The sequence below is a fragment of the Mangifera indica genome, chromosome 8, assembly GCF_011075055.1.
Source record: "Mangifera indica cultivar Alphonso chromosome 8, CATAS_Mindica_2.1, whole genome shotgun sequence".
Taxonomy (NCBI): Eukaryota; Viridiplantae; Streptophyta; class Magnoliopsida; order Sapindales; family Anacardiaceae; genus Mangifera; species Mangifera indica.
The window spans coordinates 11,092,445-11,111,875 of record NC_058144.1 but is presented as its reverse complement, the minus strand read 5'-3'; the positions used below and the strand labels follow the sequence as shown (position 1 = coordinate 11,111,875).

General features: G+C 32.3%; 2 protein-coding genes across 2 annotated transcripts; both read right to left on the bottom strand.

The window, feature by feature from the left end:
* Positions 1-30: 30 nt before the first annotated feature.
* LOC123222489 (P-loop guanosine triphosphatase YjiA-like) lies at positions 31-6,091 on the bottom strand. The gene is made up of 10 exons (XM_044645292.1): positions 5,694-6,091; positions 5,412-5,477; positions 4,782-4,962; positions 4,354-4,550; positions 4,142-4,192; positions 2,967-3,058; positions 2,713-2,777; positions 723-814; positions 392-496; positions 31-304 (listed from the first exon to the last, which is right to left on the bottom strand). The coding sequence occupies exons 1-10, from the start codon at positions 5,925-5,927 to the stop codon at positions 167-169; spliced, it is 1,221 nt and encodes a 406-aa protein (XP_044501227.1). The 5' UTR covers positions 5,928-6,091; the 3' UTR covers positions 31-166.
* A 5,306-nt stretch (positions 6,092-11,397) lies between these two features.
* Positions 11,398-18,976, bottom strand: LOC123222488 (cyclin-dependent kinase F-4-like). Its single transcript, XM_044645291.1, has 19 exons — positions 18,825-18,976; positions 17,803-18,082; positions 17,678-17,729; positions 16,990-17,581; positions 16,821-16,899; positions 16,661-16,729; positions 16,495-16,584; positions 16,262-16,400; positions 15,442-15,544; positions 15,260-15,312; positions 15,111-15,177; positions 14,553-14,661; positions 14,247-14,312; positions 14,041-14,109; positions 13,595-13,658; positions 13,371-13,487; positions 12,863-12,900; positions 11,962-12,040; positions 11,398-11,838 (listed from the first exon to the last, which is right to left on the bottom strand). The coding sequence occupies exons 4-19, from the start codon at positions 16,995-16,997 to the stop codon at positions 11,690-11,692; spliced, it is 1,299 nt and encodes a 432-aa protein (XP_044501226.1). The 5' UTR covers positions 16,998-17,581; positions 17,678-17,729; positions 17,803-18,082; positions 18,825-18,976; the 3' UTR covers positions 11,398-11,689.
* Between the last annotated feature and the right edge of the window lie 455 nt (positions 18,977-19,431).

The following is a 19,431-nucleotide window of genomic DNA, read 5'->3' as shown; positions in this document are numbered from 1 at the left end:
CAATTTTGTCCCCGAAGTTTGGTCTAAATCTTTGGTTTCGTAAAATTTTTCTTTGTCGTTTTAGAATAGATTTTGTTTATAATCACTAACAAAAACATCAGAAAATACAGTAACATTGTTGAAGTTCTACAATACGTTTTGAATTTTCTTTTTCCTATAATTGAAGTTATACTAAACAGCCTTTGAACCCCTTTCTAAGGGCAATTTCATCCAAATTTCTTCCAATGAAGACAATCTTGTTTATTTTCCTCTCATCGGCTCCCCATGTTTTGCCCGGACAGCCATCCAACATCGAATGAACCCCCTGATGAAACAAACAGCACAATGAGGACACTTGATTTTGAATAAAGTAAAATTAGAAACTAATTATGGACTATGATCGAATTGAAACCTGGAACACGTAACGCTGGTCGGAACCATTCACACACAAGATACCCTTCATTCTGTACAAGTCCTCCCCTTTCTCTTCTATCAATCTTTCAAGCCAATCATCCACCTAGGAATGGTTGCATTATATGCAATGAATAGCTTAAATTCAGAAGTGAAAGGTCACTCAAACACAGGCAATCTTCAAGTATATTTCGGCTCCATGATTTTTTATGTGTTAGTCATGAGAAACTTTAAGTAGGCCTCCTGGCTTGCTATGTGACCAGTTTTTTATAGAGAGTCTATTCAGACGTGTAACAAGAAGATAATGAAGCATCATATGATATGTTGATTACCTCATCAAGATCAAGAGTTCCCTCGGAAATAATGCTGACACTTGATACAGCAGAATCGTGTACATGATCATGATGATGCCCTTTATGGTGACCTGTATTGTTCATACAAAATGATTACAAATGAGCTAGACAAAATACAAGATGGATTTGGAATGACAAAAACAAAATAAAGACATAATTACTATATAACCATGTGTTCATACAGAGATTTTCTATTACAAGATAAAGTAGTAGATAGATGTAAACAAAATACCGGGAAATTGCTCAAATTTTTACTCCCATTTTAATTTTTATAGGATGCGAAAACTATCTTTGTAAAGTGAGATACTCCAAAGTTAATCAGTTACCTGCTAAGGTGTCAAATCATCCCCCTAAGGAAGGAGAACAATTTTTACAAAACCTCCAGAACCCACAAACTCTGTGCAGGGTGTGCATAGCAACAAATATAACTAAAGAAATTGTAAAGCCAAAGCAACCCCAAAACAAAAATAAAATCAGTGTGGAAACCATATCAGTAAAGATTTAACAGAAGTAAGAGGGGTCACAAAACTCTTGAAATTGAAGGCTGAAGCCCAAAGATGCAAAAAGAGGCACTTTCCCCCCGATAAATTTATGTCTTCACCTTTAACATCCTCCTATAACCAGAAAAGTCAGCACCAAAAGCTTTCACAGGGTCTTAATTCTCTTCCCTATATAAAAAGCACAACAGCTTTTTGCTTAAAGGAAAGAAAATGATCTTGAGATGGTCCATTGTAAGTTAGCTTCTTTGCAAGCTTTATAACACAAAAATGGAACCACCGTACAGTGAAGGAAAAGATGATTTGTTGTCTTGTCATAAGTTCTGATCATGCAACCTTCACATTTTAATTTTATGAGTACAAATAGATGGCGATGCATGTAACTTATGCACTCCAATTCATAAAAAAGATAGATACAGTTTTTCCCAGTCCAACGGTGTAATCTCCATCTTGCTAGCACCCTCTCCATCCCCAATGATATTTCCAGCACCTCTGTTGAAGTTCTGGCCGTAAACGAGCAAGATCCGTAACAAAAGTGTAACATTTTTCCTATGATATTTTCGCTCATTTTTTCCAGCAAGTGGGGCAGGTCGAAAACAGTTTATTTATACAAGAAATGATTTCTAAAACTTGTAACTGGTCCTACGAATACAGGTTGACCCACAAGTTACCCGTTAATATTAATTTCTCACTATTTTTTTTTTGTTTTTATTATTTTAATGTATTTATTTCGTAATTTTCAAAATATTTTTTTAAGTACATAGTATTTTGTGGAGGAACAAAAATTTACCTTAAATTATAAAAATGTTTTCTATAAATTTAAAGAATTTTAACATTGAACACAAAATAAATATCTACAACAAAGTGTTTAGTGCTCATATCCTTTAGTTTTGTTTTCAATACAATAAATTTTTAATTTTAAGGTGGATTTGAGTTCAATTCATATTAAGAGAAAAGAAAATATGTGAAATTTGTGTTGGGTGTGTTATAAATTTAATGGTGAAGAGGAAAAAAAGATGAATAGGAAAGAAATCACGAGTAACCCGTAGGCATACCCGGCCCACCCGCAAAAATTCATCACCCATATGTGCAAGTCCAAAACAGATACGAGTCCAAAAATCTAAAACTCATACCCGTTTTTAGACAGGCTACCTGTGGATCATGCAAGTAATCCGCCCTTTTGCTAGGTCTAAATTGAAATGAAGTAAATGCAGTAGACTAGTATATGTTACAAAACAAAACCAAAATTTATAGAAGGTAAGCATTCAAAATTGAGATAAAGCCAACAACAGTAAAGCTAATATGAGATAACAGAGACACCTAGTGAAACATAAATAACTAAAAGGCGATTCAAATTCACAATTGTTATCAATATACTCATTCATCTCTTCTATTTAAATCACAAGCTTCTATAGTCAAATATAAAGATAAAGATAGTAAAGACAAAGAAAGACAAAGAAAAGTAGACATACCACACCCAGTTTCATGATGGTGGGTGGCACCATGAGAACTATCTCCATGAATTTCAGAATCAATTCTGTAAAGTCAAAGCATTGATATATTAACAATCATGATTTTCCTAAAATATGAATGTGTACTAAAAAATTCCTTGGTTGAGAGAAAAAAACATTCAATTTCAATATTAGAACATGGAAATACAAAGTAAGAATTCAAAAAGGTTGATAAACAAATAAAAGAAAACTGCTGAAGCATAAGAGATAATAACCTTTCAAGATCATATCCTCCAACACCCAAAACAAAATCCATGTCAACGGATCCATATTTAGCTAGCTTAATTGGTGCCATTGCATTGATATGCTGCCGATAGTAAACCAAAAGCATAAAAGATAACAATGTAAGTTTCATTCTAACACCATAATCTATAGCTAGAGAGCCAAAATTAGCAATTGAAACAATGTATAACCAATTTGATTGAAAGCTAGGTAATTGCAAGTCTAGTCAAGCCGACCAACAAGAACATTTTTTTATCAATTTTTATTCTTTTGCAAGGAAAGAGGTAGCAGTCCACCAAAAAAGGTCAAGTTGTCCCAGCAAGAGTAGCTTGACAGAGATTATATCATGGGATTACAAGTGTTTATTTGGTTTCCACCAGAAAAGGAGTTCCAAATACTAAGATACAACATAATAATCTGCACAGTGATCATCATAATTTTAAAATGTCAGAAAATGCATTTGATATTACCTATTAAAAAAGGAAATTGAAATAAGAGCATGTGAAACATTTTATGCATTAGAATCTAAAAATAGTTTTAGTTGTGAGCGTTCTCATACATCAGCAATAGAAATTATGTCAATTTCCATGATTGTATAACGAAACACACTTCTTAAAGGTCCCAATTAAACACATCTTTAGGAGTTCTTTGTATCTATGTTGTTTAAAAAAATAATGAAACCATTCAGATTGGGTGGCAAATGCTACCAGAAACTTCATAATTTGGACAACAAAACCTCAGCCACATCAAAAGGATACTTTTTTCTTTAGCATTGAAAAATATATAATCAATCTAGAAATAAAGCCAGACATGATCCAACATTAAAGTGAACATAATCTAAATACAGATCAATCAAGTGTTGTACACAACTTGCAATAGTTCAGGTTCTTCCAATCAACAAATAAAAGTCAGTTATTGTTCGGGCACTTGAGTGGTCAATTTTTTCTTGAGCTCAGAAAAAGTCAGAATACTAGTTAGGCAAACAATTCTTTACATACAATAATAAAGATAAGATCCAGGTAGCTTAACACAAAATGAAAATAAGGATCTAGCAAAAGAAAAATTAACTTCCATGAAAGTTTTGAGAAAAGGCATGGTGAAAATAAAAGCATCCATCCAGCATCGCATTCTACCGAAAAAGAAATTAAAAAACAATGGGGACTCATACCTTGATTTTCTCTGTTAATCTCTGCAATTCAGTCTCAGTCACCAAATCTATCTGCCAAAGCCGAAGGAAAAAAAATTCTTAAACACAAGGTAAAGTGTATCTCTATACTTTTGCAAGTCAGTGTCACCGGACATACATGAAAGTAAAGCAACACACAAATGAAGAAAAATCTTAGGAGCTACAGTAATTCAAGGTAAGGAATTAGAATTTACCTTGTTCAAAATAATACGATCAGCATAAGCAACTTGTTCTACTGCCTCATTCACCACAAATCGTGGTTTCACTTCATTCAAATGTTGCATAGCATGCTTAGAGTCAACCAATGTGACAACTCCATCCAGTTTAACATACTTTGAAACCAGTTCATCAGCACAAAATGTTTCTATAACTGGTGCTGGTTTAGCAAGGCCTGCACAATGAAGCAACAATTAAATAAAGGAATCAAGCCATCAGAACGTGATGCTGCTAAGTAGTAAACTCCTATACTTATAAACTAATAGTAGTTGTTATAATTGTGAAGTGAATTCATTAAGAGGAATGGAAAGAGCTGCTACAATGGTAATCCAGAACCAAGAAAGAGACAAATGTACGACATGACAATGTGATCAAACTATAGACGAGGTTTAAGCATAAGACACACCTGTTGTTTCAATAACAATATGATCAAACTTGTCTCGTTTTTTCTTAGCCAACTCCAGGAGCATTTTAACTAGATCTCCACGTACTGTACAGCAGAGACACCCATTATTAACCATGACAATGTCTTCAGATACAGAGGAATGACTAGCAACCAATGATCCGTCAATATCTACCTCGCCATACTGCAGTGACACCAATCAAACTTATTATCTAACAAATTAAAGGAAAAAAAAAAAACAATTCAATCAATGTGAAAGTACTCAGCTTATTGAATAATTAACAGTTTTTTGGAAGGCAGTAGATATAAAAAAAACCACCCTGATATATACATATTCATTTTTCCTTAAGTAATTTTTCTAAACAGCTATAATAATTATCCCCATGAATGCATCTTCCAGAGCAAATTTGTAAATGAACCTTAAAGTCAATACATATCAGTGATACGTAGTTTCTCTTGGAGTCAATGAAAAATGATGATATCAAAATAGCGTTTTGTAAAAACATATTCTGAAAGGGATATAAAAAGTTTATAGGGATAGGATTTGCAAAAGCAAACTTACTGACAGGCAGAAAGTAAGAATAACCCACACTACATTGCAATTACGAATTCATGACAAAAAAGAGTCAATACCTCATTTTCAATGACAGCAATCCGCTTGCCATGCTCAGCCGTTAGAATGTGATTCAGTAGAGTCGTCTGCATAAAAAAACAGTTGGTAACACAAATTCATTATCATTGATACTTTGTAATACATTAGCTTCAGGACCAAGCAAAAAGGGAAAAAGTTATTGCCGGAGCGATCGATATTCATGAATAGGTTTTTTTTTGGTTGGCAAGCAGAAGACAAGAAAAGGAATAACTTTTTGAAAACAAGTTACTGATAGAAAAAGTAAAGTAAATGAGCAATGAAACCTTTCCAGAACCGAGGAAACCCGTAACAACGGTAGCCGGAACACGATTATCGACGCCCAAAGCAGAGGCTCCGGCCTCGTTGATACTGTAATTTGGCTCAGAGGCAAAGCCCCTGGAATTTCCAAGCCAAGATTTATCATTAAAATTGGACAAAGAGTGAAGGGGTCTCAAATAATTACGGAGATAAGAGAGATATTTGGTTGATGCTCTTTGAAGACATAACCCAGTAGCCATTAAGAAGATTTACTCACTGTTACCATAAACCCTACCAGTCCTGTATACGGGTTTATGCTGCGAATCAATATCACAGCGACATTGAGTTTGGTTATGCCGAACGGGCCGGTTCGGCACGACAATAAAGGAAATTGGAATATAGGCCGAACGGCTAGAGTTACTTGGACATCCCTGATTGAACAGGGGGAGCAATAATTAATTAAATTAACCAAAATGGTATATATGTTAGCTAACACTCCAACTGTTTTATGTAGGGCTGACCCGAACTGAGTTGGCTCAGGGTTAAAAGCCAATTGACTAAATTTAGTTCAGTGTAAATTTATTTATTTCAAATATGAACTAAGTTTAAGTTAAGATGTTTAGCTCGTTTTAAAACTAAACTAAACTTAAACTAGAGAGAATTTAATTTAATTCGGCTCACATACTGGATAGATAGCTCAATATTATTCGAACTTAACTCATAACTCAATTCAAATTATGTTAAATAATTGTTAAATAACATCATTTTATCAATAATTCGTAAATTCAAATCACAAACTTGAAACACATATCTGAGTTATAAATTCAAATCATAAATTTGAGTCAAACTCGAACCAAATTTGAGTCATCTTTAATGTTAGTTTGATGAATTTAAATCAAACTCGAATTGAGCTATTTTTTATTCAAACCGAACTCAAATTAAGAGATGTTCAGATTCAGTTCGGTTCGTATTTATCCTTAGTTATATGGGCATGAGTGGCACTAAGTGCACAAAAAAATGTGAACAACTTTGTATACAAACAATAATATGTCATCATATGATTAGGTAATTTTAAATTAGAGATAAAATAATACATAATTATATAATGATATATCATAATTTATGCATAAAATTATGTACATAATTTTGTTATATAGATATAGTAAAAAAGAGAATTTTGTCAAATTTAACCCACTATATAAAGGAGATTTCACTATCGTTAATAACATTTTTTTTTTCTTTGCAACACCAATGACATGATCGTTTACTCGCCAATTTTAGTGATTTTCATGATTTTCGGTGAAAATTCATTCAACTTCTTCAAATTTTACTTAAAATGGATTCTAAGGTTAATGTGAAGTTATTCAAGCATTTATTTTAAAGTTTATTCTGATTTTTTGCATTTTGATTTGTGTTTACATGATTTTGCTTATGAAAGTCACTTTTATCAAGTTGAAATTGGTTGTTAGTTAATAAAATATTGTTTTTCGGCAGTTTAAGGTGTTGTTTGTGGTTTGAAACGGTACATTTTATTGAAAAATTGAAGTCTTAAAATGGGTAAACGTGAAATGTTTAATAGATACAATCGTGGTTACTCGATAGATAACAACTATTTGTATTATTTATCAAAGTTGGGTTAAGAAGATTTTGTAATATTTTTTACGTATGAGTTAAATTAATATTTTATTATTAGAGGTAGAAGAATATTTAATATTTTATAGTTTTTAATTTTATTTTTTTAAATAAATGTTTTTAAGAGTTTAGGGTTTAATAAGTGTTTTTAACATTTTATTTGTTTGATTTCTTCCAAAAGATCAACGTTAACATCAAGGGGGGAAAAAATAAGTCGATTACTTATGCATGAATTACGAAAATTGGGTTAAGAAATACCACCTAATGCACCGTTTTAAGATGTGTCTGATACTTAGAGACAATATTCATGATTGTTTCATGTATCTCCTCCTCATGCACAGCATATCTAACCATGGTTGTATGTGCATGTTCTATACATAGATGTATATGTCTATGTCATGAAAAAATTGTTTTTCTCTTCATGGTCGTACTTAGATCCTACAGGTATAATTATCTATTCTTTCTCATAAATGATTATACAACATTTCTATATGGTTGTCTACCATGACATATCCTATATGTCACGACGATTGTATGTGTTCTCTATATGATGGTTTAACAGTCATAAAAATCCTAAATTATGGGATGATGAGTGAAATTTGTCTTGTATAATTGCATGCATAGGTGTGTAATTCACTATGCACAATGTGTGTCACTTTAAAATTCTACATGTAGCACATTATTCACTTAAATCTGATGTTGAATCAAATGAAATGATGTGACGTACCTATAGGTATTATAAGTTAGGAATAGGTGAAAGCAAATATATTGAGTCAAGAACAATGACTTGCAAATTAACAGGAGTACCAACTTGACAAACTAGATGTTAACTTCCTCTACTACACCAACTTTCCCATCCCATTCCATATCATTTTTATGTGCACTTGTTTTTACGTTAATTGTATTGTCAAACTTAGGATCTTCAATTTGGATATTGTTCAACTCTAGTCCTTGGTTTAAAATATCCTAAGTCAGAATATTGTCCTTCTTTCCAATAACCCATTCTTTAGTAGTCAATAATAACCCTATAGTAGAAACTTCTTTGAGATCTTTTGAATCAATACAAATTCACTTTACACCCTAGCTTTTCACATCAAACATTACAATGACCACCTTCTTTTTGAACAACTTCTTTTGGTTCATACTATGATTGTGAAACTTTTGCATTAACTAGCAATGGTGAACAATATTGATCATCTAAAGATGTAATGGAAGATCCAACAGTCTATTATTTTTCGCAACATTCTTCTTGAAAATTTGTTTGTTTTTCCTTATGAGTATTTGTTACATAAAGAGGTGTCACTTGTGTTATTTTCTTAGTTTATAATATAATACATCAAACATCAAGATCATCTTTAATCTCATATGGTAATCTAGTGACGAAGTTCTCAACCTTCATTGTTATGTATATGCATATCAACCTTATTATTCCCTAGCAAGAGCTCAATCTCTTCACTAATATTTATTATCTCATATTTTTTTCAATAATTAACGATCTTTATTTTCTATCAACATAGGTCCTCGTATTATCATATTTGAATTCCATTATCCTTCATAACTAACCATACAAACTACATAAAGACAAAAAAAATTGGTTATCATATTTATAAGAATATTATAAAATATTCTACATGTTTATATAATTCTAAAAATCGAATATCATATAATTCTTTCGAATGTAAGATATCAAATAACCGCTATTGTAAAACATGGAGAATATATATTTATTGTATAATTACGTCTTACTATATTAAATCATGGCTAACTTGAATTCAATATAAAATCTAACTCAAATTTACATTGATCCTTAAAATTAAACTTAGCTCTACTAGATACAAATCACTTTTACTTCCCTAGATCATGGATACCCATATTTTCGAACCAATTTTAGCTCAATTACACAACCTTAGATTATAAAAACAGAGAATTGACCTTAAAGTAAACTTAAATACCATACATATAACTCAAATTCACAACAATTCTTAATTAAAATACATAATTTAGCTAATAACATGTTTCGAACTCCACTAATTGCATTGACGTTTACCTAGAGTTTCTTCACAGAGTTACTTAGATTTAAATGAAATTATTAACTAACGTTTAAGCGAAAATTATATTTTGATGAAAATGAGATGGTGTTTTTTTAAAAGATTTTAAAATATTATTAATCAAAGGGAAAATGACTATTTCCCACCCAAATTTTAGCCCAAATTCAAACTCACACCACGGAAGATGAAAAATTCAAACTCTTACCCATGACCAAACTACGGTCTAAATTTTCAGTTAAAGATAATAGTAAAATCATCATTTTACCTATAAACTTTAAAACTTAAAATTTTTTATCATTTCTCCCTCTAGGTTTTAAAAACTAACCTTCAACTCATCCTCAAAGTTTGAAAAGTTTAGATTTCATTCATAGAGTTTGCTTCCTTTTTTGGCCACCACCAATTGCTGACGTTTTCTACCGATCTCTCATCTTTGGCTGCAAAGGATGACGAAGGACGACCCTTCGTCACTCAAAGTTGGACAATAAAACGTCGTCCAAATCTATAAGAATAGACAAAAGACAACGCTTCATCGTCCTTCGTCATCGCATCTGGACAATAGGATGAGTGACGAAGGATGATAAAGCGTCGTCCTTCATCGTCACGTTTGAACAACGCAACGAGTGACGAAGGACGACGAAACATCATCCTTCATCGTCTGGGTGGTGAGACAAAGAGAGATTTCTTCGTCACATGGTGGTACGATGAAGAGATCTATGTCTCTTCATCACACCGTACAATAAAGAAATAGAGATATCTTCATCGCACCACCGTCGTTGCACCAAGAGAAGGAGGAAGCTGAATATGACACCAGAAGAACCCTAGGCTTGGGGGTGAAAATATTACTTTTCAAAGTTTTAAAACTTTAGGTAAAGGTGAAATATTAGTTTTTAAAACCTAGAGAGGAGAAATAATAAACTTTATAACTTTTAATATAAAGAATAAAATGACTATTTTACCCTTCTTTATAACAGAAAAAATTAACAAAAGTTTGATTATAGGTGAAAATTTAAATTTTTCATCTCCCGTGAATATGAGTTTAAGATTGAGCTAAAATTTGGATGGGCAGTAGTCCTTTTTCCCTTAATTAAATTAGTTAAACGAGGGAAGTTTATATGATTTTAGTTAACATTTCATTAGTTAATAATTTTATATATTCATGATAATCCAAATAATCTATTTTTTAATTATAATTTCTTAGATTTTTAATAAGAAGAGTTAATTTTTTTTCTTAATTTAATGTGTTTATTAATTATTATATGAGTAATTAACTTATTATTTATTAGCAATAATGAAATAAATATCTTATTAACTATAAAAAATCTAAATACTCATCAATCTGTTAAATTTATACTATCAAAGATAAAATTATTATTTATTAAAATATTTAAAAAAACTAAAAATATATCATATTTTCTTTTCTAAGTTTAAAAACTAATAAATTTTTTTTTCAAGATTTGAAAAATCAATATTTTCCTCTTAAGATTTTTTCAACTGTCACTATCGATAACAACAACGATGTTCTCCCTCCCTCTCGACTTCTCTTAGTTACGTTTTATTTCCAATCATTATTGATCGAATAAATTGGCCAACAAAGATGAATCGTTCACCCTTAGACAAAAACATGATTGGTCGTCTTGGTCAATCTATTTCTTTGATCAATAATGACCGAAAATAAAATACAACTGAGAGAGAAGTCAAGAAGGAGAAAGAATATTACCATCGTCAGCATCTTTGACCACTAGCAACATACTGAAAAAACCCCTAAAGGGATTTATAAATTTTTTAAACTTTGAATTAAAAAATGCTAGTTTTTAAATTTGAAATGTGAAAATATAATAATCTTTTAATTTTTTTAAATATTTTTATTAAATAACAATTTTATTCTAATAATAACAATACAATTTAATTAATAAATAATAATTTAAATTTTTAATAGTTAACTAATTATTAAATATAATAATAATTCAATCATCTAGACGAGATACCAGACGAACACATAATAGTAATCTCACTTAGAAAAGAACTCTTAATAAGAGAAACCAAAGACAACTAATATCAACACCACTCTGATCATATTATTATGCAATTAAATTGAAATAAACATGATAAACGACGGGACACATAGTGTTTATTCTGCTATCATATATATATATATATATATATATGCACACTCCACATCCACAACCACAACCACAAAACACACACACTCAGCTTATTATTCGTACTAGTAGTACTAACACACATTCCTTTCTCCATCAGCTCGCAACTTTCCTTGCATAAGTCCTCCCAGATTGCAGCGGTTGACTTGGTCTCAGAAACATATCTCCTCCTGACCCATCATTCTATCGTACACCAGTCTTCATAAGAGGAGCCTTCTGCTGCTGCTGCCCCACGGACTGCCTTCTACTACCTATTGTCATGTTTGAGAAATTTCCAACTGTATCCGAAACTGAAACTCCACGTGCAGCAGCTCTACCTTTGTTAATGGAGGCTGCAAATTAAACACACAAGCTTCCCAATCATTCTTTCTTAATGTATAACATGAGAGAGATATATATAATAATACAAACAACTAAATTTCATGGCACAATCAATTCAGAAACAAGATGCTTACTTGGACTCTTCCTCCCTGCTGGGCGATATTTTGTTTGCTTGGAAATGCTAGTCGTGTATTTATCATTCCTAGTAGCAGCCTGCACCAAAACATATCATCATTCCTAAACCATTTAATACGAGAATTTTCTTGCTTTAGAGCATACACACATTGTTTATGATGGCCTTTTAAGTAATGAAACCAATGGATGAGCACTCATAACCAAAGAACTCGCCCTTAATCACTTATTGTACTCCTCAATCATATTTCTAAAGATGTAACAACCAATTTCAGATGCTGTATTTATTTTTGTCTACGTTATCCTTTTTGCACATTCATTGAAATCAACCATCACCGACTCACAACAATCTTTCCACAAATCAATACCATATTCACCCAATTGAAATAAACAACTAAAGATTAAATTCCAGTTTTAACAATTTTCCTCAAAAACAAATTCAAATGATTGGACGTCACAATTTTGAAAAAATTTTAAGGAATCTTTTGCACCACTTCTATCTGGAGAACCATACTAATAAAAAGGGCACCCTAAAAAATTTTTCACGAATTAAGGCTTGAAGGGTTTCTAAGTTAACCTGCAAGTAGAGTACAGAGGCTTAGAAAGAAAAGCTGAAGTACTGATGAATACTGGTTAGAGAAAACCAACGATGACCACCAGACAGGAAGTTAAGTTCAAGCACAAATAGCAGGGTAATGATAATTTAGACCATACATGAAATAAAGCAATAGTGTATAAAAGGAATACAATTCACAGATATTTTTCACTTTGCCACTTTTCAAACAAAACCTAGCGACGCATGTTTACCAAAGTTAATCAGGATTTTAGCATATCTTTCTTAAATATTTTCAAGAGAATTCTTGGTATAACATAAGCCAAATAGGATTAGTCCTAGCCTCTTACTTGATTTTGATTAATCATTTCCAGCTTGCGTTGCACACCTGAAAGAAAATTTGGCAAAGCATGAGAATCTAACATTATAATAAAGAATATAAAGAACTTCAGCGTCCATTGGAGGAATCTAAAAGTCTGTGCTGCAAACATTTATTTGCAAGCTATTATTCCTTTATCTGATTTCAAGCAATTTTTAAACATGTTTTAGTTATCTAGACACTAATCTCAATGTCAATGTCAATATCAAAAGACACAAAACTTTAGGCTTTAGGCTTGGATTGATTTCTTGCATACTACCAGAATGTCAAAGAATCTCCCTTCAAGGAGCCCTAACATAGATTTCAAGCAAGCATTTTCCAAGCTGTTTTTTAACGGCTTTTAGTATCAGAACACCAATCACCCAATACTCAGTCTCTTAGTACAAGACAATGGACTGAATTTGCACGGTAATAATATCCAAATATCTATGGGTGTACAAAGAAAGAAAAAGATAAGTTAAAAAATTACATAAAATTACCTGTGATCATAGAAGCATTTAACTTTGGAGAAGGAAAACTGCTAACCAGCTTCAAATTAGATACCGGCCCAGAATACCTCCCAGCACCTTGCTGTTCCAATGCTCCCCTTGTTCCAGCTGCGATAATGCACATAAATAAGATTCTGAAAGGTAAATTTTCCAACAAATAAATTGTTATTTTATCCATTGGTTAGCCGTGAATGAACAAATGGACAGGAACAAACCAGATGGGGGAGTTCTCATGACAGCTGCTCTGGGGCGAAGTGATGGTGGAACATAAAAGCAATTCTGCAACATTGCATAATATGTTAGCACATTTTAGAATAGATTTTTAGGTAACAAAATAAGTATAGTACATGAGAGAAAAACAAAAGAAAAGTTCATATATATAACAAAAATAAAAAAGAGTGGAGAATGTTGGAACAAAAAAATACAAGGCCAAATCTAAACCACATACCCACACACAAAACCCCCACCCCCACCCCCCCCAAAAGAAAACCAAACCCCTTCAACATAGTCCACATAAAACCCATATGGATAATGTCAGGTTTCTAGCAATTTTGAAAAATTCAAATAGATCATTAACAAATATGAAAATCACTCAAACCTAATTGTAGACCATGCTGGGCAAGTCAATTAAAATTCTCCAGATGCAAATACTACAGCATACCTGGAAGAATGGGTGTTGCAAGGCCTCTGCAGCAGTAGGCCTCTTGCATGGATCCCAGGAACAAAGCGACTGAATATATGAACAAGATAGGAACAAAAAAGAATCACGTCAGGCAATTGACCAGTGAACAAACACAATAAACCAAGTAAATCCAGAAATAGCTTTAAGGCATACATTTTCCTCATTCTCTACGGTTAAACACTTACCCTAATCAGACTAAGTGCATCCTCACTTGCCGATGGCATTAATGTAGAGAGATGGACACCAACTAACTGAAAAAAACAAAGTACAAGAAACAACAGTTTACACTAGCTCATAATTTTATTTTCCTTTAGTAGGAAGTGCTAGTTCTAAATTTTCTTTAAAATTTCAAAAGTTTATATATTTGAACAATAAGAAACTAGTTTAACTTAACATGAACTTCCATATCTTACATAAATGTACATCACCCATTATGTTCCCAATGACAACACACAATCAGGATTTGGTTAAAAGATGAGGTTAAAACAGACCTGTGGGAATTGATAGTTTATAGCCCTTGCAAGTAGAAGTCCATCAGCCCAAGAATCCTTGGTTGGAGTTCCTATTATGTTGCACATTTTGCAGATTTCATCCACTTCACTGCATGCACAATAATAATAATTCAACATTACTACCAGATGCAGTTAGTGACCAATTTGTTATAAAGTAACTCCAAAGTTAACACCATCCAAACAAGGTTACATCACAAAAACATTGTTATTTCACAAGAAATCATGATGCAATGATAACAAATTCCCTCCAACCAGATCACTAACATAACTGATATCTAACTCTTTTCCTTGCAACCATTTAAATCTTCAAAAATGATACCTAATCAATCTAGACTTGGTTCCTTCATAAAGTGATAACAGAAGGAAAGAAATGTTCCCTATATTACAACTAAACAACTTCAGAAAAGTCAATCTCAGTGTGTAATTGGCACCGCTTGTCTTACAACTAAGAACTTTCACCATCATTACATCTCTTGTTCATTAAGGTAAAAAGGGGGATCAGAAATACAGGAATTTAAATAAGAGAAATAATACTACCTAGCACCCGGAAAGAGAGGACGGAGCATGATCAACTCAGCCATGATTGCACCCATAGCCCACATGTCTGGGAAAAAAAAAACAATGAAACACACTAGCCAACTTATTATGATTACATTATTACAGCAACAATTTCCAATGACACTAACCAACTTTAGAACTATACAGGTATGACTGAAGCAGCACTTCAGGGGCCCGATACCTGACACATCCATGCTTAAAATCAGTAAAATACAGAAAAGGCAGGAGTTGTCCAGGAGAAAACAAGAAACTGACCACCTGAAAAGGCATGAGATAGGACAAATAGAAAGAGAGGACACAAGAGACATACCAGCGTGTCGAAACATACTCCGTATATGGTGGACGTGAATTGATCTCCCGTGCAAGACCAAAATCAGCAATTTTGATTATGTCTTTTGAAACAAGCAAGTTCTCTAGGCAAAAGTAAGAACTTCAATTAAAAGATATTAAGGTTTGAAGTTCCAGGAATACATGAAAGAAATTAAGAACCTGTTGAAGAAAATCATCTTATGGAGACTGAAAGATTAAATTGCAACATGAAGTTAACCGAAAGGGCTTAGGGATGCTAGATCCAAGGAAGGAGTAATATATTAACAACAAAATTCTAATTTAAAATAGAAATATTTGATCAGTAAGAAGAACCATCTTAGAAACCACATTAAGTCCTAAAGTGTTAAACAATAAGACAAGTTTATGTCAAAACTAATCATTCCTACCAAACTAGTCAATCTGACTAAGATAGTTACCAACATGTTAGTCATATCATATATCGAAAACCTAATTTTTTTTATTGTGTATTGTAAAATACATTTTTTTAATATGTATTAAAACAAAATAATTTAAAAAATATAGAATTGTCATGACATCTGACTTGGAAAAAAATCACAAATGCCCCCTAAAATATTAAAATTTCTTAGATATACCCCTACCACTTTATCACTTCTACAAGAAGTTGTATTAATCCGTATTGATAATATATATCGTTTTGTACAATACACCAATATATCATACCAAATTTAGATATATCTTAGGATACATATCATTTTCTACCTGATTTATATCATACAATATATATCGTGTATCGCAGGAAACTTAGAACCATGGTTACCGATGCCTAAAAATACAATTACCAGGTTTAAGGTCACGATGAAAATATCCCCGCTGGTGCATATAAGCAAGGCCTTGGAAAACTTGGAAACACCAATTTCTGATTTCAGTTTCAGAGAAAAGCTTTTCTCTATCTTTCATAAGTTGGTAAAGGTTGCATTCCTAGGGGAAGTTATTTATAAACAAGTTAGAAGTGACCCTTAAATACAATGATATAACAACAAATATAACAATCAAAAGAGCAATTATCCATTACCATATATTCAAACACGAAGTACAAAATATCATTTTCTCTTATAACCTCCTTAAGCTTCACAATATTTGGATGACTCATCTTCCGCAATGACTGTCATAGAAAGAACATTATGCATGTGCCACAACAGAGTTATAACAAATTATAACAAGAACATAAGTCATCTTACCTTAACCTCTCTAAGATTTATGCACTCATCCCATGAATAATATTTCTTCTTCATTTTTTTAATTGCAACCTATCAGCGAGTAAAATAGGATTAACTATAACACCTTATCAGAAATGTATTTCTCCAATTACCTGCTGATGTAAGTTTTCAGTGAACTTACAACTTCACCAGATTGCCTATTAATAGCTCGCCAGACACTCCCAAATGTTCCATCACCTACTTCCTTGATTAACTTGTACCTAAATTAGCCAAAATAAAAAATCATGAAGATAATCAACATAGTAGCCAACAAACAAGAAATAATCAAGCGCCAAAGAAAGCCCACATACCTCTCCATTCTTCTTGTTGAACACAAAGCAGCTCTATCTTTATTCAAGATAAGTATAAGAACCCACAAAGATATATGACATTTATTGTCACAAACTGATTACTAGTAGAAACTATAAATTTATAAATCGGCTTTCTGGTCCAGCTGTAATCACCATTAATTTTCTGTAGCAAAATAAAAGAGAACAAAGCCAGAATTTTTTGGATGGAGAAGCTTTGCAGCCTTATTTTCTTCTGAAGTCACAGCTTCACAACAGTACCAAGCAATAGATTGAAGGATAAGAAAAATTCCACAAAACATATTGATACCACCAACAAACCAAAGTAGAATGGTTGTTCCAGCCAATAGAAATATCCAAAGTGCAAAGCAAGGACAACCAGGGTTTAGAAACTAAAGAACAGGTAACTCAACTATAATTTACTGGAAGTTGAAGAATCTTCTGCAAACTTATATCTCTTGTCCTTCTAATCAATACCCATCAGGAGTAATAAGAGAATAATATCTAAGAACTATAGCAGTCTGCAGACTTTCAATCAGAAATGCTTGTCTAACGCTACAAAAGCAACCTTATCATGTACTTGCAGACCTCAACCCTACAGTAAAAGGAGAAAAAGAAAACAGTAAGTGAGATAAGTCTCAACCAAAGATAAAAGAAATAAGGGAAAATTAGTGTGTGCATATGGCTGTACCCCGGAAGACGTTTTCTTGAGATTATAGGCTGGATGTTGTATCAGCGATGCACTACCATCAAAGAAAATTAGTTAGAAGACATCAACAGTAAAATTTGTCAAAAAGATGATGATAAAAATCTTACTTGTAAAAGTGCACTAAATATCCAACACCTATCTTAGCAAACATTTGCATTACGCCCCCTAATCTGATCATTAAAGAGAATCGGACCACTAGGTACAATTGACAAAGGACACCAAAAGAAAACCTCCAAGGATGAGAAACCGCCAATCCAGCACTTCCTGGAATGAAAAAATTCGAAACTGGTAGCAATTTGACCAGATGAGAGCTTGCTCCATGTCTTAAAAGAGAATATTAATCAGTATAGCTCCAAGTCCGGTACAACCTGACATTAAATGATCAAACTAAATAAAAAAAAAAATGAGAAACAATACGACAGAAAACCAATGCAAAAATGACAGAATATTTAATGACACAGCAAAACATGACTCAACAGAAGACCTGTAAAATTCAATATGACAAAATTATCACAGCGAGGTTTTAATATGTTAAAGAAAATATACTATTGCAGAACAAAAAAGTCAAAGTTGATTTTCTGCCCCTATCTAATAGTGATCCATCATAACAACAGAACATTCGACACACCTCAAATCGGTAATTACCAGAAACGGCAATCAATTGGAATATAGAACAATTTGAATACAGAACAATTTAAAATATCAATATAAATTGTTAATTTATGGCATAAATAATGGAAGAATAATCCCTAAATCTTTGCCATCAATTTATAAAAATCTTGTATAACACATCCATTCTTGAAACCCTAGCATCGAATTATAGTTAAAATCGTACCAAACCTTCACCTGAATACAATCAATCAAAAAAATTTCGTATTAAACAGCCGACAACCAAACAATAATCGAATCGATTAAATAAAAAAATCGACAAAAATAAATAAAAACCAAATCAGAACCACTCAGATCCTAGATTGAATTCCAGGAACTAAAAATAATAAAGAAAAAGAAATTATCGATACGTAGCAACGCAGATTAAAGAGATCAGATCTGATCCAATCGAATCAGATAAAGAATATAAAGAATCGAATACAATAAGAAAAAATAAATAAAGCGAGAAATAAAATACAACCTGAAAGCCAACCGGCAAAGTAACCGTCGCGGTGGACGGAAAAGTTCGAATCCAGAGCTTCTCTCTCTACTTGTGTCTAAACCAAACCAAAAGAAACCACCCACAATTCTCTCTCTAACTCATAAATATCTCTTTATTTATGCACCTCTGCACAACCAACGTTTTTTATTGCCTAGATATGACAAATTAATGTGAAGAGAAAATGACATATACACCCCTATAGTTTATTCGATTATTCGGAACAAATTTATTAACCCCGATTGAAGGACGTGTTTGGGTCACTGAATAATCATTTTTACTCAATGTATTGAAATAACACATTTTAGTTTACTGGTGTTAAATTCAACGAACGATTAAGAACATTAAAAAGTCTAAAAGTGTGTACTTTGAGATTTGATATACCTACAAGTTCTTCTACTAAATCAAAGGGGTGTCTGACGACTCAAAAAGTAATTTATATTTTGTTCGCAATTTTTGACTAAATTTAGGCATCTGACCTTTCTAACCCTGAGAGTGAAAAAATTCTTCAATAAAAATGAGAAGAGGGACAAAAACAAAAAAAAAATTCATAATTAGATATATGTGTTTTGTCTCTATCTTTATCTCT

Bases quoted from the DNA above. Each gene is read 5' to 3' on its own strand.
- LOC123222489 (XM_044645292.1), bottom strand. From the start codon at position 5,927: ATGGCTACTGGGTTATGTCTTCAAAGAGCATCAACCAAATATCTCTCT. The intron at 4,193-4,353 runs GTAAATTCTAAT...CGGCTTTGGCAG, and splicing joins ATCGTATTATTTTGAACAAG to ATAGATTTGGTGACTGAGAC. The intron at 815-2,712 runs GTATGTCTACTT...TGAACAATACAG, and splicing joins CCATCATGAAACTGGGTGTG to GTCACCATAAAGGGCATCAT.
- LOC123222488 (XM_044645291.1), bottom strand. The intron at 15,545-16,261 runs GTAATTGTATTT...ACTTTTGCCTAG, and splicing joins TCATCGTGACCTTAAACCTG to AGAACTTGCTTGTTTCAAAA. The intron at 12,901-13,370 runs GTAATTTTATGT...ATTTTCTTTCAG, and splicing joins AAATGCTTCTATGATCACAG to GTGTGCAACGCAAGCTGGAA.